This window comes from Ochotona princeps, chromosome 10, assembly GCF_030435755.1.
Source record: "Ochotona princeps isolate mOchPri1 chromosome 10, mOchPri1.hap1, whole genome shotgun sequence".
Lineage (NCBI taxonomy): Eukaryota > Metazoa > Chordata > Mammalia > Lagomorpha > Ochotonidae > Ochotona > Ochotona princeps.
The window spans coordinates 67,418,526-67,443,258 of NC_080841.1; the positions used below are offsets into that span (position 1 = coordinate 67,418,526).

The following is a 24,733-nucleotide window of genomic DNA, read 5'->3' on the forward strand; positions in this document are numbered from 1 at the left end:
CAGTTATAGCACATTCTAACTCCCAATTATGCAGCATGGGCCCTGTGATTTACAGCAAAAACATTTATTTGACATCAAGATCAGAAAGAAAAAGAAGAATGTGGTGCCAAGTAACCACTGGAGAAAAAACAGAGTCGGATGCCAATCTAGCAAGGGGATGGAACCAAGTGAGCAAGCCAGGCCACTTGGGAGCTCAGCCAAGGATATTTTTAGTATTCTGTGTATGTTGAACACCACCACACACCACGTTCGGCTCAGACAGAACCAAAGTTCCCTCCTCGGTAAACGGTTACCTCTACATTTCCAACAGAACTTAGGGATTTTCAACTCAGCTTTGCCCCATAAACCCAAACACCCTGATTCCTGTGCGAAGAATACAACTACACAGGCAGTTTTCCGCGTGGTTAAGTCGCTGGTTAAGATGCTCAGGACCCATAGGAAAGTACCTAGGTTCCATTTGCTGTTGTGGCTCCTGACCACAGCTTCCTGTGAGGGCAGGTCCCAGTCATGGGAGCCACCCACACAGAGGCCTGGACTGGGTTTCTGGCTGCCCTCTCGGCTTCAGCTCAGCCTCCATCCACCATGGCAGACCTCTGGAGAGCGAACCAGTGGGTGCCATCTCCGTGTGTACCTCACAAATCGATCATTTCAAGAAGTTTAAACAAATCAAAGCAGAAAATATTACAAAGGATGAAATACATCCTGAGTCAAGGGTCGGGAGCCCCATCCTTCCCTCATGCCACGCTCCCAGAAATACCCTCTTCAAGCGGGATCCCAGACCCCTAAACCCTCTGTAGTCACACAACAACGGCCCTTGGTAGCTTAAAGCAAGCTTTTTTTTCTGGCTAGGAGGCGCAGTGACGGCCAACCTCAACTGTTCGCCCACGTCCAGCAGCATCTCTACCCGCAAGGCAAGCACTTTGCTTCCTCCGCCCAAGGGTTGCACGCCCCAGTCCTGGACTCCGTCATCCTCTAACCTGGCAGCGTCCCCAGTCCGGACTTGGCCAGCCTCCACGCGCGCCCCTGCGCCCTCGGCGAGCGCGAAGCGCACGGGTCCAGCTCCCCCTCGTGCACCCGCGCGCGCCCGCGCTCCTCCCGGCCTTCCCGTGCGCACGCGCGGGCGCGGCCAGGGCCGGGCCTTGCTCACCTCTTCGCTCCACGGGCTCCTCGTCGTCCTCCTCCGGGTCCGGACGGGCCTGGAGCCGAGGGCCGAGGGCCGAGGGCCGTGCGCCTGCGCGGAGCCGGAGTCCGGCAGGGCCGCAGTCGCTGGGTGGTGAGCGGTTGCCTTGAGGAGCGGTCCGGCCACTCCTCTCTCCTCCGCCCACCCTACCCTCCCCGTTCCACGCCCCTGCCCACCACGACGCGGTAGACGGACCCCGGCCCTGCTTTCCCGCCAGCTGCAGCCGACCCGGCCAGAGGCGGTGCCGCTCCCAAGATGTCGCAGACGGCCATGTCCGAAACCTACGGTAGGAGGCCGCGGGGGGCTAGCGGGCGTGGGCTGGGGTTCCAGGATGGCCTCGTGGCGCAGGAAGCCGAGCCTAGGCCCTGGGGGACTCGGGGGCGTTGGGGGCTCGGGCCCGGACCTGCGGGGCGCGGGCGCTGGGCGCGGGGTCTTGGGCATGAGAACGCGAGTGCGGGGGGCGCGGGCCTGGCGGTGAACGGTGCATTTATGTGATCTGCTTTTCCAAGTTTCTGGCGGCGTTTTCTCCGCGCTTGCACTTTCGGCGTTTTTCCTTTCTTGATCTGATTTGAATAGTTGCACGTTCGAGAGGGTATTTTGAGGTTCACTTCGCGGCTGCGAGGGATGTAAAGGGCTGGCGGCGACGGCTGCATTTCAGTATGTTCCTCGGATATTCCAGTTTGTCCTTCTCTGGTTTGGAATTCCTTTCTTTGCCTTGGGATGACAAGAAGGAGTTAGCACTATCTTCTCTTCTTCCAGAGAACTCTTTATTTCCCTGTCTCCGGGTTTTAGCCTGTCCTAGGTTACATTTGGCAAGTTACAAGGGGTCTTGTCTCCATTTTAATATCATAAACACCTCTCTTGTAGCACTCAGACCTGGAAGTGCAACACAACAAGAAACAATTTTTAAATGAAAGCTTGTCAGTTCCTATACTGTGTTACCTTTTTTCCCCCTGCCCACATAGAAGAAAAAGTACAGCCTGTACTTTTTATTGGGGCTGAATAGATGTTTGTCAGTCCTTCACTCTTTCAAATGTGTACTTTATCAGATGAAAACCGATTTGGAGTTTCACAGCCCCAGAGGGAGGCTCAAAAGAAAATGTATACCCCAAGCCTGTCGCCATCTCTCCCGGCATGCTGCTGCTTCCCGTCAACAGATAATGAGTGTAGCTGAGTGTAGCAGGCAGCAGCTAGGAAGGCTGTAAATTCCGGGAGACACAGCGGACTGTCTCTGGTGGCTTGGAGTTTTGCTGCCTGGTAGGAAACACAGTGTTAATCCAGTTAGGATGCTGTTGAGTAAATAAGGCCAGGCAGGAGTCCTGAAGGAATGTGCCTGTGTGTGCACATTCGGTCTGAAGCTGACCCAAGCTGGGCAGGGAGCAGGTGGCCAGGCGGATGTAGCTGCCCATGCCCAGGCTTGTGCAAAGGGCGCTTCAGGAGGGGGATTGTGATTTGGACTTTGGAAGGAGAGGGGGCCTTATAGGAGGACTCCATCTGCCTCCTAGGAGAGGTGGGAAAGCTTGCAAGGGAGTCTGCCCCTGGGGTCACAGTGCATTGGGTCCCACTTCAGCGATTGTTGTCACTGTACTGCCAGGTTCTTGATGACAATGGAGCAGGAACGCTGTTCTTAGAAGCTTAGGAAATCCTCCAGGGAGTCTGCAGGGTTTGGTAGGACCAGTGAGGCCAAAGTCTCAAGTCTGCCTGTGAGTGCTGTGTGTGGAGAATCACAGTCAAAAATAGTTATAAAAAAAAAAAAAAAGATTTGCGTATCTGAAAGGCAAAGTTACAAAGGAGGCGGGTGAGGGAGAGCCACAGAGATCTTACATCCCCTGCTTCTCTCCCCAATTGGCCACAGCAGCCAGGACTGAGTCATGCCAAAGTTGGAAGCTTCATCTGGGTCTCCCATGTGGGTGCAAGTGCCCAAGCACTTGAGCCATCTTCTGCTGCTTTCCCAGGAACATCAGCAGAGAACTAGCCGTGTCAGAAGTGGAGCAGCTAGGACTCGAACCGGTGCCCAAATGGGATACAAGCATGGCAGGCGGTAACTTCAGCTGCTGCACCACAGTGCCAGCTTCCAGAAAGGTGTTAAGGAAAACCTGCTCTCTAATTCTGGCTATGTCTTTGCACTTGTTTGCTTTCTAGTGCTAATTAGCCCGCTTTTTTCCTCTTTGACCTGAGTAAGCGATTCTAGGGAGCTGTGGAAAGTGACTTCGTGAAACAGCCTATACAGATTGCACTTTTGTTGTGTAAAGTGGTAACTGCTGATAAAGCAGAGCACACCTTTGCTAGCTCGGCCTTACTTCACACATGGCTCATAAGTTTTGAGCACTGCGGATGAATTAACTTAACCCTCCTTTATCAGACTTGGGCCATTTATATGTTTATTTCATGCACCTTACACAATATGTTTTGTTTCTACTAATTCTGAATTTGTTTTTTTTTTTTCTGCCAATAAAAGAAATTAGAGGAAACTCAGTTTTAAAAAAGACTAGTGAAAACTAATTATGAGAATGTTCATTTTAGAAAGAGCAAGTATGGAAATTGAGGTTCCCAACCTAAAATACAAGTCACTTAAGAGCTGGACTGTCACCTTCACTTATCATTGGCCATGTTTGCCCAGCATTGTTACCTGAAAGTCAAACAGGTTCCCTCTTACTGGACCTTATCCAGCAAAGGAATGTTTGCCTAACTTCTAATCCCTTTTGTATCCTGTACTCATTTTCCCTCTCCTGTAAAGGGAGGCCATTTGTAGCTTAACAGGGATGTGATGAAAAATAAAGATTCAGTGCTGCAAATGTCAGTGAGCGAGGTGAACCTGTTGATGAACGCATCGAGCGGTCAGTGCTTGGCCTTTTTTTTTAAGATTTATTTATTTTTATTGCAAAGTCAGATATACAGAGAGGAGGAGAGACAGTGAGGAAGATCTTCCGTCCTATGATTAACTCCCCAAGCGGCCGCAACGGCTGGAGCTGAGCCAATCCGAAGCCACGAGCTAGGAGCTTCTTCCAGGTCTCCCACGTGGGTGCAGGGTCCCAAAGCTTTAGGCTGTCTTTGACTGCTTTCCAGACCACAAGCAGGGAGCTGGATGGGAAGCAGGGCTTCCAGGATTAGAACCGGCGCCCATATGGGATCCCAGGCGTGTTCGAGGCGAGGACCTTAACCACTACGCTATCACGCTGGGCCTGCTGTTCAACTTTCATTGACTGGGTAGCACCCAGTGCTGTGTTACTCTGAAGTCACCAGCCGCTGGAGTAAGATGCTTTCGTTTCAATAATACTGTCATGCCATGGAAAACCTCAACAGGTTGCAGCTTGGAAAGCTCCCTGTGAGGCCCACTCACCTGAAACAAGGTTCTCCCCAGTGTTTTCAGATTCACTGAAAGCGCTGGCCTGCTAGTGTTGCCTGGGACTTCCCTGGAACTCCTCATGAGCTGTGAGACCCAGGGGATCACACGTTGGCCTGGTAATGCCTGGTGCCAAGAAACAGCGTTCAGGAAGTGCTAAAATGTAAAGTGGTGGGGAAATGCCAAAATTCTTTTTTTAAAAAAATTAAATGTTAAAGCAGTTTAAGGAAAAATCCAGGGCAAATCTCTGTGCAATTCATGACATCTACAATGGGAACAATTTATGAAACAACTCGAGCATGTTGGGTCCATGCTAACCTTAATTACCTTGTCTTCTTAGTGTTTTTATTTTGTGCTTCATTTTGAAAACTGCACACTGTTGTAATATTTATCAGATATTGACAATGATCAGAATATTTTCTCTTTTAAATATTTATTTTTAATTTATATTTGAAAGACAACGTTACAGAGAGGAGAACAGAGAGTTATTCCATCCACTGACTCACTCCCTAAATGGCCACAACAGCCTGGGTTGGGCCAGGCTGAAGCCAGGAGCCAGGAGTTTCCTCCTAGTGTCTTACATGGATGCAAGGAGCCAAGAACTTGGGTCATCCTCCTCTGCTTTCCCAGGCCACAAGCGAGCTGGATGGAAAGTGGAGATCGAGATGATACTCTGCTGGCTCTGTCTTCAGACCAGAGAGGGTATACCTAAGAAGCCGTTGAACTTGACTGGACAATAAGAAGCTGGACTCTATGTTTGGTATACGCTTACAATGGGGGAATCTCAACTGAACTTGAACTGTGGTTATGCAGCAAGGTGGAGGAATCCACCATGGTGGGAGGGTTTGGGGAGGGGTGGGGAGAATCCAAGTACCTATGAAACTGTGTCACATAATACAACGTAATTAATGAATTAAAAATAATAAATAAATTTTAAAAAAAGAAAAAGAAAGTGGAGCAGCCAAGACACGAACTGGTGTCCATATGGGATCCTAGTGCTTGCAAGGGAATTATTAATTAATTGAGCCATCGTGCCAGGCCCAATGCCAATACCACCTTTTTCAAAAGTATTTACTTATTTTATTTGCAAGTCGGAGGAACAAATAGAAAGAGCTCCCATCTGCTGGTTCACTCCCCAAATGCCAACAAGAGCCAGGGCTTAGCCAGGGGCAGAACTGGGAGCCAGGAAGCCAGTCCAGTCTTCCCACCGTGTGTGGCAGGATCCTGATTACTGGAACCATCACAGTTGCTTCCGTGGTGTGCATTTGCAGGAAGCTAGTCAGGAAGGGGAAGGAGGAATTGAAGCCGGGCACTCCAGTGTAGATGCATGTATCTTAACCAGAGAGCCAGGTGCCCACTTTCTGACTTTACTGGGTTTTGTTGTTGTTGTTGTTGTTTGCTTGTTTGAAAAACAGTGATGAGAGAGGGCTCCCATTTGCTGATTCAGACCCCCGAGTGCCCACAGCAATGGGCAGAAGTCAGCCAGGCTGCAGCTGGGAGCCTGCAGCTCAAGCCACACGGGTGGTATGAAGCCAGTTAACCCCTGACTTTTTAAGAAGTATTTCCTATTTGTGGCCCTTACTATACAATTCTCTGTAAGAGAATTCATGTGTAAGATTCAGTACTATAGATTCAGTCTTACCATGTGTAACTAGGGAAGCATGTTTGTGATCTTTACAGTAAATATTTCTTTGGAACAAGAGGAAAGCTGTTAGTTGAATTTCTAATTAGTGAAATTATTTCTCTTAAGCACTCTTCTAGAGTTTGATCAGATTGCTGTGAAAGGCTTGATCTTTGTTCCTGTGACTGCTGGGATGTTTGCCAGTGGAAGTAGTTTGAGGGAGATTTCTGAGCTCTGTGTGCTCTGATTTACACATCTTAGTCCATCTTTTATTTGTATAACAGAATACCTTAGACAGGGTGATTTATAAAGAAAAAGGTTTATTTTGGCTCATGGTTGTGGAGGCTGGAGAATCCCAGAGCCTGGTACCCTGAGGGCCTGCTTCCGCTCCTGGTGGACAGCAGGAAGGCAGGTGGCGTCTGCTAGGGTCAACGCAGGAGGAGCAGGCCCACCCTCTTTGCAACCTGAGACCGAAAGAGTACAGTCAGAGCACTTGCCTTTGAATGGCACTGCTCTCTGTGCCAGTCTTTATTCATTACCGGGCTGTCTCCTGTGTGTTTGAAGAATCTTTGGCATTTGCTTCTCAGTTATCTATATAGCTAAAGTGATGTAGAGGGTCCTGTTATCTAACGGATGGATTACAAGGAGTAACGCATAAAGGACAGTATATGATAGTCTAGAACATACATCAAACAAACACTCTGTGTCCACACAGCTTTTCCTTTGAAACTCCCTTTAAAACAAAGCTCCTGCTGAAGGAAGTTGGACCATTGCAGATGACGTCATGAGGATGGTGGCATGCTGTGCAGGGAAATAATGCTTTGTATAACTATGTCACAGGCAGAAGTAGTTGGACCCTACTCAGAGTGACAGCTCATATAGGACCACACTTAGTAATCTCGTTTCTTCCCTCTCGTGGCTGCACTGTCGCCATCGCTTCGGTCTTTTCTTTCTTTCTTTCTTTCTTTCTTTCTTTCTTTCTTTCTTTTTTTTTTTTTTTTTTGCTTCAGTCTCAAGTTTTGGGGGAAGGAAAAGATATCATTCATAAAATGCTTATAAATTAGGGATGAGAGGATGGGTCCTTGTGATTTCAAGTGTGAGGGTTTTATCATGCAGGAAAGAATTTGAGAGCTTAAAGCTTCTCTTGTTATAATTAAATATACTACAATGCAGGGAAACTTGAAGAAGTTCAAGGAGCTGAATTAAGAGAGATGCTTATTTTGATGTAATCTTTTTTTAAAGGTTTCTTTTATTTTTGTTGCAAAGTCAGATTTACAGAGAGAAGAGAAAGAGAGGAAGATCTTCTGTCCAATGATTCATTCCCCAAGTGGCCACAATAGCCAGAACTGCACTGATCCAAAGCCAGGAGCCTGGAGCTTCATCCAGGTCTCCCACATGGGTGCAGGCTTTGGGCCGTCTTCGACTGCTTTCCCAGGCCACAAGCAGGGAGCTGGATGGGAAGCGGGGTTGCCGGGATTAGAACCAGTGTCCATATGGAATCCCTGAGTGTGCAAGGTGAGGACTTTAGCCGCTAGGCCACCAGGCTGGGTCCGCAATGTTTTTTTTTTTTTAAATAAATGCATGATATGCATTTCAATGAACTTTTTGAAGACCCTGCACACCCGTATGCAGTGTGCTCATTCAGGTGCACAGTTGTTTCTCTTGTTCGTAAAATAAACAACCATATCTTTGCAGTGCGTGCAGGGACTTGTGCAGGCATGTGCTGCAGCAGGCAGCTCTCCATCCGGATGAAAGCAAGTCTTTGATTCAGGACCGACTTGTGAGTTCTTTGAAAGCAGGAGCTTGCTGTGGCTGCGCTCTGTCCCTGGTGCTCGCAGCTGCTCCTGCGTACACTCAGCTTTCAGGCAGTGCACAGAAAGCCTTTGATTTCATTCCATCTGAGTGATGTATTTCCATTTCAGCCACAGAAGAAAAAAAAAAGAAAAGAAAGGCCAGGATCAATAAAAACCTAACTTCAAGGCATAATCTAATTATTTTCTTTGCATTAAGAGTTTCAGCATTTTTTACCTTGCATGCAGTATAAACAAAGCTCTAGTTAAATTTCTTCTCTAGACTGCAGTTGTTTATTTTTATTTGAAAGACATGGTTGCAGAGAGAGAACAAGAGACTTGTGAATCTCCCATCCAGTGGTTCACTCCCAAATGGGCACAGATAGCTGGAGCTAGGCCAAACCTCCTGGCCAGACCAGAGCCAGAAGCCACGGATGAGATCACTCAGGTCTCCTCTGTCGGTGGCTGTGGACCAAGCGCTTGGGTCATCCCAGGTGTTAGCAGGGAGCTGGGTCAGACATGGAGCAGCTGGGACATGAACAAGAGCCCATACAGGGCATGGCTTACCCCGCTGCACCACGACCCTGGCTCTGCGTTGTTTGGATTGAAGAGGTCGGATAGGACACCCTTTAAAAGCTTAAAAGATAAGAACAATAAATTTCCTTTGTGAGATCTCAAACATGAAATCAGTCATTGTGCATCGAACTCAAGAATTGCTGAGATGCCTTGGCTCCGGGAGCCATTGTCCTTGACTGCTGCTGGACTTACTGTAACTGACCTGACCACATGGGAGGTGGTCAGCTGTGGAAGAATCCCAGAGGCAGGTTTTGGTCATGTCCATCTGGAGAGACTCACCATGCCCAGCGCATGTTGGTCACATCCTGAGTGTGCCTGACAGGTTGACTGATCTGAATCCGTGGTTACTAGAGTTTCAGATGTCTGGATTAGGTATTCAATTTTTGTTGAGTGAACTCCCTTTGGTCCAAATCCTTGCATACTTAGTAACTTTATAATTTGGCACTGTATGGACAAAATTGAAAGAACAGATTTTGGGATCAGCATGCTGGTGTAGTAGGCTAATCCTCTGTCTATGGCACTTACATTCCAAGTAGGTGCCGGTTCAAGTCCCGTCTACTCTACTTTGATCCAGATGTTTGCTTATGGCTTGGGAAAGTAGTGAAGGAGGCTCAGGTCTACCACATCTGTGCCGGCGGTGACTCAGATTGATGCCCCCTAAATCCCGCTGCTCTAATGAATACCCTACATGATCGCTGGATGTTTTAAACAAAGGCAGAATCTTTCCAGGAATTTGGGACAAAAACCGAGAGTGGGAGTTTGGACACTGAGGCTTGCAACTTCTGAACTAATGCAAAACACTTGTGATTGCAAGTGAGGGATGATTTCATTGATCTGCGTCTATCTCTAAAACTACAAATACATTCTGTCACAGTCACAGTTCAGAAGGACATAGACTACCCTTGTGGCCTGCTGTAGTCATAATGTCTGCAAAGCTCACGCTAAAATTGAATCACCACAGCGTTGGGAGGCGGGACTCTGTCCCCGTGGATAAATTCACACCACTGTCAAGGGGGTGAGTTTCTGGTCAAAAGGGCAGGTTTAGTCCCGTTCCCCTCTCTCCATCTCCCACATGCCTGCGTGCCTGCCTGCCTGCCTGCCTGTGGGTCCCTCCTCCGTGTTGGGATGTGACTGGAAGACCCTCACCAGCTGTAGCTTCAAATAAAAAATAAGGCAATTCACCTTTTTACTTTGGAACACTTTCTAAAACATTTTGACAGACTGCTTACTTCCTTATAGAGGGTCTGGCAGGCTTTAGCTTCTCACACCTCTGTATCAAATTAACCATTGTGTATGACTTAAATGTGCCTAAAACTTGTTTCCTATTTCAGGGTGCTTGTTTTCATCTTTGTGTCTGTGTCCTGCGCTTGCAGTTGGTTCCTTTTCTGGGCAGTTTTCCACCTCAGAGGAATAATTTATACATAGACACACTCCTCTGTGTTGCTGTTGTCTGGTGTCCTCCGTTGTTAACCTTGCCCAGCTCCCAGGTGATCCTGGATGATGCAGTGGCCACATAAATGGGTCGGTCAGCAGCAAGGCTTGGCAGTTCTCGATGCAGCTCTGTTTTCACCTTGTTTTCTGCCACCTCTTTGGGTGCTGCTTCCCTGGCAACTCCCTGGGCTCTGTCACCTGAGGCATTTTGACTACTCTCACTGTCCATGCAGTCCTTCCTTTTAGAGCCCCAGGCTCCCCGTACCTGCCCACCTGTTCTGTTTTTGGGTGATGAGCTGCACCCTCTCCAGACAGGAAACCTGTCCCCTCCCTTGCATCCCTTCCTCCTTTGTCCTTCCATGGCCTGGCACGTGCCTGCTTAAAGCTCCAGCCCAGGCCCCCTGAGCACCTGCCTTGTCTGCTGCCCCACATAGCCGTTTTTCTGCGATAAGCATGGTCTCAGCTTGATACTCAGGAGCACTTAGCAGACCGTGTTCTTATCCTGACCTCCCCGTTTCTCCACGTCAGCTGTTTCAGACCTTTCCATTGTCTTGGCCCCAGTAGACGACCACCAGCAGATGGAAGGAAATAAGGCCACTCTCCCCCTCCTTTTCTATAGCCCACAGACTCGTCTGTCACACGCGCGCCCTCAGCCTTTTCCCTGGGGAAGGGAGGCCGCTCCTCCTGGCTAAGACAAACCACTGCTTTTATTTTTATTGCAAAGTCAGATACACAGAGAGGAGGAGAGACAGTGAGGAAGATCTTCCGTCTGATAATTCACTCCCCAAGCGCCCGCAACGGCTGGAGCTGAGCCAATCCGAAGCCAGGAGCCAGGAGCTTCTTCCAGGTCTCCCACGTGGGTGCAGGGTCCCAAAGCTTTAGGCTGTCTTTGACTGCTTTCCCAGGCCAGAGCAGGAAGCTGGATGGGAAGCAGGGCTGCTGGGATTAGAACCGGCCCCCATATGGGATCCCAGGCGTGTTCGAGGCGAGGACTTTAACAGCTACGCTATCACTCCGGGACCAGCTTCTCTTTTCATACTCCATCCTTCCGAGCACCGCTTCCCAGGATCTCCATTATGTTGACTCAGTATTTCCAGTTTATTTTCTGAATTTGCAACTCATTATTTGGTCTCAAAATCTGTTCCTCAGAACCTTTAGGGTCTTGTGTCTGTTCCTGGTATCACAGACCCTAAGCCAGAAGCTGGGAAGTCCTTTCCCGAGTGGCTGCATCTCACACACACACACACACACGTACGCACACACACACACACTCTGTACCAATACCCTACACTTAGGGAGAGACGTGGGAATGGAATCCTGCACCCAAAAGGCCACCCGTCCGTGCTTCCCAAAAGCAAAGCCACCACTTAGGGAAACAGACTAGGATTAAAGAGGCCATCTTGTCTACTGAATATGGCTTAATTTTCTTCACGGCTCCAGGCCGTCACTGGCTACGAATTGTTGAACAAAATGTGCCGTGCTATTCTCATCGCTGCTGTCTGCAGCTGCCTCTACCCGTTGCTCACTGGCCTACTTTAGTACATTCAGGCTTTGATTTGCCGTGGCCTGGGAAATTAGGAAATAGAAGCTGCTTGAAGCGAATGTCAGACGAGCCGGTCTGTTCCAGGACTGGCTCCCCTGCAGAATTAATTCTTGGCTGTTTGTTCTTGGTTTTCCTCAGTTCTTCTCCTGCTGGACTCCTGAATGGAGAATGTTTGCCTGACATGGATTTCTGATTATTTTATGCCTTTCTTATCATAGCTCATTTGCCATTTCTTATATGAAAAAGTTAAAAACACATTAGTGGAATATGTCCATTTTAGTTTTTCTGGTTTTGGACATGGTTCCCCCTCCTGCTTTGAAGTTTAATTCGTTTTGGGACTGGAGGCTTATCCAAAGAATGTAATTATGACTGGAGAAGGAATTTTTATGTGGTTTCAAGCTCTCAAGTTAACACTCATAATAAACACCAAATCCAATTAAACTAGACATATTATTTAACCAGTTCACATTTAGTTATGCAGTCTGTTTAGAGATTTTTTTCTCCATTAATTACTCTGTAACATGGCCATTCACCTGCCTCTGTTAGACCTTTCTGTGTTTGTTAAGCACTGTACACTTAGTGCATACAACATAGTGTATGATATCATCTACCTTCAACTAAAGAAAAAGAAGAAAGTCGCATTATAAAAACAAACAGGCTTAACCTGTGCAATGACTACCACTTCTGTTTGGCGGCACAACATGTGGAGTGATTGTCAACCAGCAAACACCCTGTTAGGGGGAAACAGAGTCCTTGGTGTTGCAGCCAGAACAATGGGCGTGACATCTGGGTCATCCAGCCCTGAGTGCCACTCCTCATGCAGCTGGATCCCTGTCACTGACACAATAATACACGGGACAGCATGGCTTCTCCGCTGCCCCTTCTAATGCTGCTGCTTTCTTGAAGTGGTAGTCCCCTCAGTTTGGGGCCTATGCATAACAAACTTACAGTCGTTGACTGAGGGTACACTTATAGTTTGAAGAAGAGGAGCAGATGGGGCTGTCATGATGGCTCAATAGGCTTATCCATCACTTTGCAGTATCGGCATCCCATATGAGTACCGGTTTATGTCCTGGCTGCTCTACTTCCTACCCAGCTCCCTACTTGTGGCCTGGGAAAGCAGTAGAAGATGGTCCAAAGCCTTGGGATCCTGAATCTGTGTGGGAGACCCGGCGCCATTCCTTCTTCCTCACAGCTCATGAAGTTCGCGCCGGCCTAGCTATCCACCAATCGGATGTAACCTGGCATTCCACCTGAATCCCACCTCCCAATCTTCCAGCCCCCTCCCCAACTCCGCCCACTTGCCAATCATCCCTAGGCATTCACCTGCAGGCGCCAATCCCCTGGGGGCCTGCCCTCAATCCCTCCCAATCCCCGCCCCCTACACCTGGCCGACAAAAAGGCCCCCCAGGTGCGGCTCGCTCTCTTATCTCTCTCTCTCTTGCCCCGCTCTTACCCCGCTCTTACCCCGCTCTTACCCCGCTCTTACCCCGCTCTTATCCCTCTCTTCTCTCTCTCTCTCCCCTTCCCCCCTTTTCTCCTCCTGATTTTCACCACCTCTGCCCGTTCCTGCCCCGTTGGAATAAACCTCCTAAGATACCTCGTTGTGTCTGGTGTGTTTCAGCTCACGGTAAAGAACCAGGTTGTGGGAATTAGCTGCGCGTAATAATATCGTAATAATATCGTAATAGCCTATGAACTAGAACTCTGCAATCTTTTTAAATAACTAACATAGACCATGGTTTGTTTAACCACTCACCTGTTGAAAATCATCTGAGTTGTTCCTAGCTTTTTACTAGTAAGAGTAAAGCTGCCATAAACATCCATTTTAAGGTTTTATGTAAAGCTGTCTTCCTTTTTCTGAGATAAATCTGAGGAGTAGAGTTGCTGAGTCATGTGGCAGTTAACGTCTGAATGCTGAATTCCTCAGCTACAGCTGAAGGGTTATCTGAGAATCCTTGCAGTTCAGTTTTTGCTTGTCAGTTTTTGATGTATACACCTTTAACATTCCTTTCTGTGATCTTTTTCTTTGCTCTAAAGTCTGTGCATGATATCGATGTGAGTATACCTAGTCCTGCCTTCCTTTAATTAAGTTTGCCTTTGTCACTTAAAAAATATAATAATAAAAACGATTGTTGCTGGTACTAAGTAACAGTAGGCTGTTCCACTCTTGGATCCAGCTCCCTGCTTATGGCCTAGAAAAGCAACAGAGGATGGCTCAAGTCCTTGGACCCCAGCACTCTTGTGGAGACCTGGAATAAGCAACTGACTGACTACTAGTTTCTGATCAGTTCAACTCCAGTCATTTGGTTGCGACTATTTGGGGAGTAAACCAGCAGAAGGAAGACCTGTGTCTCCTCTCTGTAACTGCCTTTAAATAAAAAATAAATAAATAAATAAATAAATCTTTCAGAAATATATATTTATCCCCAGAGGTGGGGAGCCTGGTGGAGCCTGGATCACCTGGCCCAAGTTCTTAGGCTCACCTGTGTGGTGGGTGTCAGGTCCAAGAGCCCCGGGGGTGGGGGTTCCAGTGGATCTCCAGTCTGGTGGCCCAGGTACTTGGGCTCGCCTGCATGGTGGGTGCTCGATCTGTGAGCCCCAGGGGTCGGGGATCCAGAGGGGGCCCAGGTCACCTAGCCCAAGTCCTAGAGCCAAACTCTGTGTTGGGTGTTGAGTTCATGAGCCACAGGGTTGGGAATCCAGCTGGGCCCAGGTCACATGGCACAGGTCCATGAACCCACCTCAGAGAATTGATCCTCCTCAGGATAGAGGATAGAGTGCTGGACGGCAGACCGTGGTACGCACTGAGGACATGGTAACCTACTGAGACCTGCAGAGGACATCTGGTATCATAGCAGAGATTGGAGAACAGAACATAAGGACAACTGCTTGAGCCAAATGATAAGAGCAAATATCTGGTTGATTGGAGGCTCTGAGGTCAACTGTGTCGGCCAGTGGACATTGGAAGGGATTCCTCATCCATAGATCAGTGAGATTGACAGCATTTCAGAATTATCTAAAACACTTGGCCAGAACCCTCAGAGCATGTGCCACATTGAGATCCTGGGTTGATATTGGGTAGCCATTCCCCATCCTCAGGTACTGGGATGGTTGGAAGGCTGGGTCTGGCCTCTCCCCTTATCTCTCTCCTCCATTCAGAAATGGGAAGAAATAGAAAATATGGAAACAATGATCACACCCACTTTTCTCTAACCTCAGATACTTTCTACCCTGATCAACTATCTAAGCATCATCTTAAATAATAAATAAAGTTAAAATATATATATATGTGTGTGTGTGTGTGTGTGTGTATATATATATATATATATATATATATATATATATAAAATCTTTTTTAAAAGGGCTGTGCAGCATGATGGCTCAGTTGGCTAATCCTTGCCTTGCAAGCTCCAGAATGCACATAGGCACCGGTTTATGTCCTAGCTGCTCCACTTCCCATCCAGCTTCCTGCTTATGGCCTGGGAAAGCAGTGCAGGATGGCCCAAGGCTTTGGGTCCCTGCTCCCACATGGAGACCCAAAGGAAACTTCTGGCTCCTGGCTTCAGATTGGCTCAGCTCCGGCTATTGCAGCCTCTGGGGAGTAAACCAGCAGAAGAAGATCTTTGTCTCTCCTTCTCTCTGTAAATCTGCCTTTCCAATAAAAATAAGTAAATTTAAAATATATATACATACACATTTACTTAAGTTGTTTGAAAAAGTTGCAAAAAGATAGAGATCTTCCATTCACTGGTTTAATGCACAAATGGCCACAATGGCTATGGTTGGGCCAGGCTGAAGCCAGGAATCAGGAGTTTCATCGGGACTTCCTGTGTGCTGGGAGGGGCCCAAGCCCTTGGGCTCTCCTCAGCAGCTTTCCCAGACCATTGATGGGGAGCTGGATGGGAAGTGGGGCAGTGGAACTCAGCTTTGCCTGATACATCACAATTCGAGTGCCAAGTTCACCTGTGATACCAACTCATCATGAACTTTTTTTAAAGATTTATTTTATTACAAAGTCAGATATACAGAGAGGAGGAGAGACAGAGAGGAAGATCGTCCATCCGATGATTCACACCCCAAGTGACCGCAACAGCTGGTGCTGCGCTGATCCAAAACCAGGAGCCAGGAACTTCCTCCAGGTCTCCCACGTGGGTGCAGGGTCCCAAGGCTTTGGGCCATCCTCTACTGCTTTCCCAGGCCACAAGCAGGGAGCTGGATGAGAAGTGGAGCTGCCGGGACTAGAACCAGCAGCCATATGGGATGCCAGTGGTTGCAAGACGAAGACTTTAGCCACTAGGCCACAGCACTGGGCCCTCTCATCATGAAATTTCAAGGGAAAATGTTTTTCCCATTCTGCAAAGAAGCTGAGGTTTGGCATAGACCAGCTATGCGCTGTCTCCTTCACACTGATACAAGGTCCCCTGCTTCTTAGCCTGCGCAGTTATCAAAGCCCACATGTGTGCAATTGGAAACGGAAGATCTCCCACCCAGAATCCTAGGTGGGTTTTGTGGTTTCAGTTTTTCAGTCCCAAACATCAGGAAATTGTTCTTCCTTAAATATTTAGCTGTGCATTTTTACAAATATGATTTATTTTTTGTAACAGTTCTAGGAAAAGATTTTTGAAGAAAAAGGTTTCTTGTATATAAAGTCTTTCTTGAGCTTCAAGATTCAGAATGAGTATTTGTTGGAAGAATTAGACATGAAATTTGCACGTATCATTTGTCTTTTATCCTGCAAGGTACAGTCCAAATGATACTACCGTCTGGCCAACTGCGGCTACAGTGCAAGCTGGATAGCAGTTACTGTAGTAGAGCACATTTAAGCAAAACAGCCATAGCAAGAGGTGAGGGTGCATCAGCATTAAACTGATGTCCTCGCTTGGCTATGTGAAAGGAAGGTCTAGGATGGGTGAGCTTGGAAAACATTCCTCTGTGTACCTCTGTATAAAAGCATCAAATCCTTTTTTATTGTTTTTATTTTCTTCTTAACATTATTTGCATAGTTGAGAGATCCTCTGATAAGGGTGGGGAGGTCCAGGTGCAGGGTGAAGGTGTATGGGACTAAAGTTCCAGTTTTTGTTGCTGTTTTCTATTCTCCTGTGTCCACAGGGGAGTACGGAGGGGGGCTGCTCCTTGATGTCAAACTACCTCAGTAGCTGGGGATGGGAGACAGTCACCTGATGATGCATCCACAGACCCAGGAACATGCTGTAAAGCTTGACCAGGAGAACTGTCCAATCTGTTCTGCTTTCCGATGAGGCAGTCGACATCCCCCGCTGGTCTAGAAGAGCTGGCTGTCATGTCCCTGCGTCCAAGAAGCATTGAATCTTCATGTTATTCATAACCTTTTCTCCCAAGACATCGCTACCTGCATATTATTGCCAGCCTCTCCACCTGATTCTCTTATCTTCCATTTATAACTTATGTAATACATTGAGATTTATTTTTTGAAATAGAAGAAAATATTGAACAGGATTGAAAAGTTCCAGTCTTTTTAGTCTGGGCAATATTATGCCTTCACTTTCTTGGTTTGTAAAAGCTGTTCAATGAAATGCATGTTCACTTTATTTTTGTGCGACTTGTGTATTATAAAATATGTATATCAAACTGTTTTATCTGTACTTTTCCCAGTACTAGATGCATTCACGCTGTTGTACACAATGAACAACATGCTCCATCTCTGTAACTTTTTCATCTTTCCAAGCTGTCACTCTTGCCTATGAAGTGTTTCTTTGCTACCCTCCTCCCTTGTTTCTAGCAGCTGTCATTTCACTTTTTGTCTGTTTAAGTTTAACCACTAGACAAACTTTATGTAAGTGGAATTATACAATATTTGTCCTTTTGTAATTGGGTTATAATTCAACAGAATACATTAGGAGTTCCTCCAGAATGTCCTTCTTTCAAAGGGGCTGAATATGTAGCTCTTAGAAACACATGACTGAACTAGGCCAAACCAAGCAAAGAAACAGACTGCTTGACCTTAGTTTGGAGAAGGTAGCCAGGATGGGAGAGTGCTTGGTCTGATCTGGCAAAGGAATGTAGAGGTAACACTTTGAGAGGTGCTGGTGGTGAAGTGAGTCAGGCATTGGATTGGAGAGGATAGGGTTGGACTTGGCACTGTAGTGAAAGGGTGAGGGGGTTGATGTTGAACTGCCTCTCAAGTCCAGCTCTGCTCAGCCAAGCACAGTTAAAGCTGTCTGTTTACCACAAAAAGCAAAGTGAATCATCACCGGGGACATATGGGCTGCCGCGATGCTTCGTCATGCTAATTAGCAAACTCAGTTTGGGGAATCCTTTATTTCCGGTCATGGAAAATATTGTCTCAGATTAAAAGTGCTAGCATGCATAAAGAAGAATGGAGAATTTCTTCTCTGTATTGAATCAAACAAAGTTGAAATGCTGACCCAAGCTTGGCTTAGGTTTTTTTTTTTCTTCCCACTGGTTGTGGAAGAAGGACTAGAAAGAAAATTACACACACAGATATGTAAGTACGGGTGAAACTGACATCTCTTTTCCTCCTCCTCATCCTCCTCCTCCTCTTCTTCCTCTTTTCCCTCTTCCCCTTCCTTCTCTTCCTTCTCTTCCTCTTCCTCCTCCTCCTCCTCTTCTTCGACAGAGAGACAGACAGACAGAGCTCCCATCACTTCCCAAATGCAAACCCAAGGCCAGTATGGGAGCCAAGAACTCAATCCAGGTCTCCCAGATGGGTAACAGAAACACAGTTAAACTGTCACCTGCTGCCTTGAGCCTCTACATTGTCAAGAAGCTGGGACTGGGAGTCTGAGCTGGGTCTTATATTCATGTACCCCAGTGTGGAATGCAGAATGCTGGCATCTACACTGGAAATTTAGCCTCTGGGCTAAATGCTTTCTCCCTTCCTTTTTCCTTAAAAAAAAAAAAAAAAAGTGGTCTTTTCAGTATGTGCCTGGCTTATCTTTTGTGCAAATTTCACTTGAAAATTTTTGGCTGTTTTTGCTTGTAGCTGAATGTGCCTATTATTGTGAGTAATGGCTAACAAAGGGACAATTTTATTCATTACGAGAGTAGTTTTCGATTTTTCAACTTCAAAACTTGTCCCAAGATCATAGTTTAGAAAACCACTAATAAGCAAAACATCAAAAATACTCAGATATGAGAAGGTAAGTCAGCATGTTTACAAACTTTTCAGTTATCTCTTACTTATCAGCAATTAAGATGAAATGATCATAGTTTAAAAATAGATTCATAACATCCACTTTGAAGTTATTTTTCACATTCTCTTTTGTCTTTCAGATTTTTTGTTTAAGTTCTTGGTGATTGGAAATGCGGGAACTGGCAAATCTTGCTTACTTCATCAGTTTATTGAAAAAAAATGTAAGTGATCTGACACAGTCGTTCCTCTGTCCATGTCTGGTGAGAATGCCTCTCAGACTTGTTTATAGGAAAGAAATGTCACTGTTTAAAAACACTGTAAATAATGTTAAGGAAGAATGCAATCCTAGCAGTTTATTTCATCAACCAAGAACTTCTTGGTACTGTTGAATGATGTGGACCCACAACGTATTAGTTCCTTACAAGTTGCCAAGACTTTGCATTATACCAATCCTGAAAAGAATATCCAGCAGAGGTTAGGTCAGAAACCCAACCTAGGAAGTCATTCTCTCCTCATCAGACTTCTAGAGAAGTCGGCTGTCTAAGTCCTCACAACACCTGGAGGCACTAAAAGGCTTCACTTTATTTCTCTTGTGGCCATGTTATAATCAGGCCACCCTGGTCTGTAGGTATCACCTGTTAAAGACATTTTTTTATAAGATTTATGTATTTTTATTGGAAAGGCAGATTTACTGAGAAAAGGAGAACAGAGAAAAAGATCTTCCACCATCCGCTGGTTTACCCTCCAAATGGCCATAACAGCCAGAGCTAAGCTGCTCTGAAACCAGGAGCCAGGGGCGTCCTCTAAGTCTGCTATGTGGATGAAGGATCTCAAGGCTTTTGGCCATCCTCCACTGCTTTCCCAGGCCATAAGCAGGGAGGGAGCTGGAAGGGAAGTGGAGCAGCCAGAACACAAACCAGTGGCTATGTGGAATCCTGACGCTTGGAGGTGGAGGATTAACCCGTTGAGCTATTGTGTAGATTCCTCTTGAAGATTTTTGCCCCAGGTTTTGCCTGGTGGCTTACACTAGTGGAATTCCCATATGAGATCTCCACCATCTGTGTGTGAGACAGACTGGCAGTCCGTTTGCCATTGCATCACCCATGCCTTAGGAGCGCCATTGCCGAATGGCAGCCCTGACTCCGAAAACAGCTATTTTGTGCTTATAAAGTACCAGCTAGTCCGTAGCCATACTTCTAGAGTTCACTTGACCTTTCATCATCACAGGAATGTTTTACAGTGTATTCCAACTGGGTTGAACAGAGTACCTACTTGCACATCTCCTGCCCATCCAAGCCAATGGAGCTGATTACAGAGTACTGCCATACAACACTAAAATCCATGGAAACTCAATACCTGTAAGATGCACAGCGCTTTGGTTTGGGGGCCTTGGGACTTCCTTGTTTCCCTCCTCTTCTCACAGTCTTGGTGTCTGTGGTATTTCCTTTGTTGTAGGCTATAGTGCTTTTCCTCCCTTTATGCTATTTTGTTTCCTTGGAGTATTCATCTGTTCAAGTTGTCGTCCCTGTCATCACCCCATTATTTAATAGCTGCCTGCCTGTTGGTGGGCGTTAAGTCCTGCTGAGCAGACACCTGAATTTAGGCGATTGGTGAATTCTCTATCAGGAGATAGCTGGTTAACGCGCAGACATGGGCAGGCCACCTCCAGACCTAGGCTTTGAGATGCGTGATTTGTTTGGAGATGCTAAGAAAAAGCTCTGTTGTCTCTGTGAGATTAGGTACTGTGTGTACTCTTGAAAATAGTAATGCTACGTATCAACGGGCGATTGGAGAAATGAGTGGCTACAGCCATTACTTTTCCGTTTATGTTTCCATTGATTTTAGTGTTACTAATTTAAACCTTTAAGCCTGTTATATTAATTCTTTAAAACTAAAGGTGGAGGAATCCACCATGGGGGGAGGGCTTGGGGAGGGGTGGGGGGAACCCCAGTGCCTATAAAACTGTGTCACATAATGCAAAGTAATCAATTAAAAAAAAAATTAAATGTGTTGGGTTTTTTTTCTTTTTTAGTTAAAGATGATTCAAATCATACAATAGGAGTAGAATTCGGTTCTAAGATAATTAATGTTGGTGGCAAATACGTAAAGTTACAGATATGGGATACAGCAGGACAAGAACGATTCAGGTAGGTTTTTCTCTAATTAAAAAAATGTTTGAGAAGTTCAATTTTAAATTACTAATTCTATTGTCTCAACAGATGGAGCCTCACGCCACTAATACCCTCCTCTCCTGCATCCCCCTCCCACCACACACACAGAACACACGCCTACACACTGACATCAGAGACTTCTCAGAGCTCTCAGTGAGAAGGCAGCCAGTGAGCGCCATGCAGCACTGATCCAGTAAACCACAGTATGATCTCAGAGTGACTGTGTCATTACTCAGAGACAAACTCCGAAATGGGAAGATGCAGTACTGTGAAAGGTACTGACTGCTTTCAGATAAAAATAAAAGTAATCGTATAAGGTATTTGTCTATATTCCCCTTTTAAAAAAAGATTTATTTATTTTCATTGGAAAGACAGATCTACAGAGAGGAGGAAAGACAGAGGAGAAAACTATTCCATCCACTGGTTCACTTTCCCAAGTGGCTGCAACTGCCAGAGCTGAGCTGATCCGAAGCCAGGAGCCAGAAGCTTCTTCCAGATCTCTCACATGGATGCAGGGTCTCAAGGCTTTGGGCCTTCTTCTACTGCTTTTCCAGGCCACAAGCAGGGAGCTGACAGGGAAGTAGATCAGCTAGGACACACACCGGTGCCCATATGGGATGCCAGTGGTTGCAAGGCAGAAAGACCTTAGCCACTAGGCTACCACACCAGACCCTATATTCTCCCCAACCACCTTTTTTTTTTTTTTAAGATTTATCTGTTTTATCCGAAAGAATTATAGAAAGAGGGACAGAGATCTTCCATCTGATCAGTTCTACAGCCAGAGTGTGGCCAGTCCAAAACAATGCAGTCAGGAGCTTCTTCCAGGTCTCCCATGTGGACGCATGGTCCCAAGGCTTTGGGCCGTCCTCTGCTGGTTTCCTAGGCCCCACAATCAGGGAGCTAGATTGGAGCAGCTGGAATGCAAGACGGGTGCCCATATGGGATGCCAGTGCCGCAGGTAGAGTATACAGTGTTAGCTTGCTACATCACCATGCCAATCCCCTTACATTCCCTCTTAAAGAATTCTTTTAAAACCTCTGAGAATTTTGTTTGTTTGCTCATTAACCAGATTTATTCTAGAGGTTGATATCCGTTCCACTAAAACGCTTTGCTCCATACTTTTGCTATATTATGGTCATAATACGAATCTAGAATGGTGACTTCAGATCACTGCAGCTTACTCTTCTGCAACTAATAAACCAGATAAATCAGCTCACCTTTGGCCTGTGTCTTTTGCAACAGATGCGCAAGAAAAAGCATAAAAGTTACTATAGTTTAATGATTCAGGGAAGTCAAACTCAGGGAAATTTGCACCCCCACACACACATTTCACTTAATTAAAGTTGTACATAAAATGCTCAAGTTGTCTCCAAAAATACTGCAACCATCTTTAAGTCACCAGCATTCTTCAGCAAGCACTGATTAAACATGGTAGATTAATTTTGATCACCCACTTCTCAGAACCCTGTTCGAATGACTGAGCCGCAGAAAAGGTGGGATGTGGAGTGTCAAGTTCCAAAAGGAATAAATTGAAGTGTTTATGCACACACAAGTTGGAAGACTCAGTCTCTAGCTTCACACAGGGCCTCAGCTTGTCACCTAGGCCACAGGGGCATCTGCTCCTCTAACGTCTAGGGACAAATTCACCCTCAGAAAAGTGTAGTTTTGTCAAGGGATGCAAGTCCTTTTCATCTTATCAAATGTGAAACCAAGTGAAGCTAAGGCAGATCCTGAATTAATTGGTTTATTACTAGACGTACAAATGCAAAATAAGCAGAGAGAATGCATGAGAAGATGGGAGAAAGATACATCCTCAGAGGAAATGTTCCAAATGATGTGGGAGAATACACTGCTTTGAGGTGACTGTCCACCTGCCAACACCCAAGGGCTTTGCCTTCTAGCAGAACCTGTGGCAGAACCAGAACCCCAGAATCTGCTGAGCTCTCCCAGACAAGTACAGGAGTTGCAGGGAGCAGTTCACAGCTTGAATGCACACAAATCCATTGCTCCAGAGGTGGTTTTTTAGTTTTTGGGTTTTTTTTTTTAGCATCCAGATGTCAGCGTTGGAAGAAGCAGACCCAACCCAAGCTAGCTCCTTTTCATGTGAGCACATAGTTGACCATGTGGCTCTCACTGAATTTGTGTGTGTGTGTGTGTGTGTGTGTGTGAGATGCTGATGGAGAGAGATCCTCATGGTCCATGTCAGGTGTGAGCGACAGGACTTAGCTGACAGCCAGGTGTGCAGGGGGACACAGGAGTGGAGGGCAGATAGGGTGTGGGGATGGTTTGTTTTAGATACTGGATGGATAGTGCTACCTCTTCCCAGGCCAAGGCCCAAGGGAATGAGAGAGTTCTGTGTCATGGACAGGAAGCCTGACATGCTTGTTAGGTTGCCTTATGCAGATGCTAGAGCCATGGCTGCCATCTTCCAAAAGTAGTCTGAGTTACAAAGTAAGTTTCACTGGAATGTTAGCAGACAAGGAAACCTAGGCTCCAGCCAGCTCTGTATCCAGAGCTGGAAAAATGGCAGTGAAAGGGAAGGAAGATGGAGGCGGTCCAACTGCAGACCCTGTGTGAACTGGAGCCCAGGGTAGGGCTGAGAGCACAAAGAGGCCCCCCTCACCCCTGCTGCACGGAGGCTGGGCATCTGGCTGGGCTGTTGAGCAGGTGCAGAGATGCCCATCAGGTTGGGGTGACAGAAAGGCAGCAGGAGAGAAAATTTGAGAAACCTGGGCATGGGGAAAAGCAAATCGTGAACGCCAAGAGCTTGGAGGATTGTGTGGCTGTTTTGCCTTCATTTTGAGCAGGGAATTGCCAGAACTGGTCTTATTTTGCTGGTGGAGAAAAACCTAGCAAAGAGGGAGAGGCCGAGGGGCATAGGTGCTCAGCTGAGGCAGGCATCCCTTCAAGCAATGACGAGGGGAACGCAGGTGCGTGCAGGGCAGTGTGGACCACATGTCTGGTTCTCCTCTGAGCACTTCTCTGTGCTCACCTGGGGGCAGGAACACCACCTTCCACCTGCTGGCACCTCCTCTCCACCTTGTCTTTGCCTGACACCCGCACTTCCTGTCGTTTCTGTGACAGGATTTTAGGCAGGCCAACTCCTCCCACCCAGATGCAGGCCTCTCCAAATAGTTTCTCTTGTCAAGCAACGACCATCCCCGTCTCATGGTTTAGATGTTTTTCCATGGGAGAACCTCCACTGCTTCCATTTGAAGCCATTGTCATTCTCGTTCTTCCAGGTCTGTGACCAGAAGCTATTACAGAGGTGCAGCCGGGGCCCTGCTTGTCTATGACATCACCAGGTAATGAATGCCACCAGCCATCCCAGAGGAGGCCACACAGTGCCCTGCATCCTGAAGGCCGGATCTGGCAAGGTGCCCTCCACACAGTGTGTCCGTGCTTTGTGTGTCGGGGGGGGGGGGGGGGGGGCGGGTAGTTTCGCTGGCCTCCAGGAAGCTCCTGAGCCCATCCATGTGGGGTCTTGGAGGCCTCTGACCCTGACCCTTTGCCCGGTGCTTGGTAGGGAGAAGCTATCCCTCCTGTTACATGGTCTCAGGGATCCCTCTAATGGGGACTGGGACTTGAGGTGTGACATCTGTACCAAGAAAAATTCGGAACACATGGGATGCAAAGGCAAGATGAACCAATGCACACATTATTGAATTTTACTGGGCAACTTATACCATAATTCTTGCAGGGCAAGCAGTCGAATAAAGGTTAGTAGCTAACGACTCAATAGCATACAAGTAACTCTTAACATTAGATCACAAGGGATCTGGAAAACCATCACCAGATCTCAGGCAACAGGATAAATAAACATGGGTTACAGGAACCAATACTGGTAAACAGACAGATCTAACTAGAAAAGAAATCTAACAACTTGGTACTCAGATACGTCCAATCACTAAAGGAAGGGGAAGATGATGGGATGCCTCACACC

At 46.8% G+C, this 24,733-nt stretch overlaps 1 protein-coding gene across 2 annotated transcripts in view; it reads left to right on the plus strand.

Annotated features, from left to right (window-relative positions):
• The first annotated feature begins 1,066 nt into the window (after nt 1–1,066).
• Nucleotides 1,067–24,733, plus strand: part of RAB4A (RAB4A, member RAS oncogene family) — a 33,507-nt gene continuing 9,840 nt past the window's right edge. Inside the window, exons 1-4 of one of the 2 annotated variants that reach the window (XM_004588455.4) lie at nt 1,067–1,466; nt 18,760–18,840; nt 20,652–20,766; nt 24,033–24,095. In XM_004588455.4, the coding sequence (XP_004588512.1) occupies nt 1,436–1,466; nt 18,760–18,840; nt 20,652–20,766; nt 24,033–24,095 (290 nt within the window). In that variant the 5' untranslated portion in view covers nt 1,067–1,435. Of the gene's footprint in view, nt 1,467–18,759; nt 18,841–20,651; nt 20,767–24,032; nt 24,096–24,733 lie in introns of those variants that run through there. The other variant, XM_058669557.1, reaches the window with a different exon arrangement.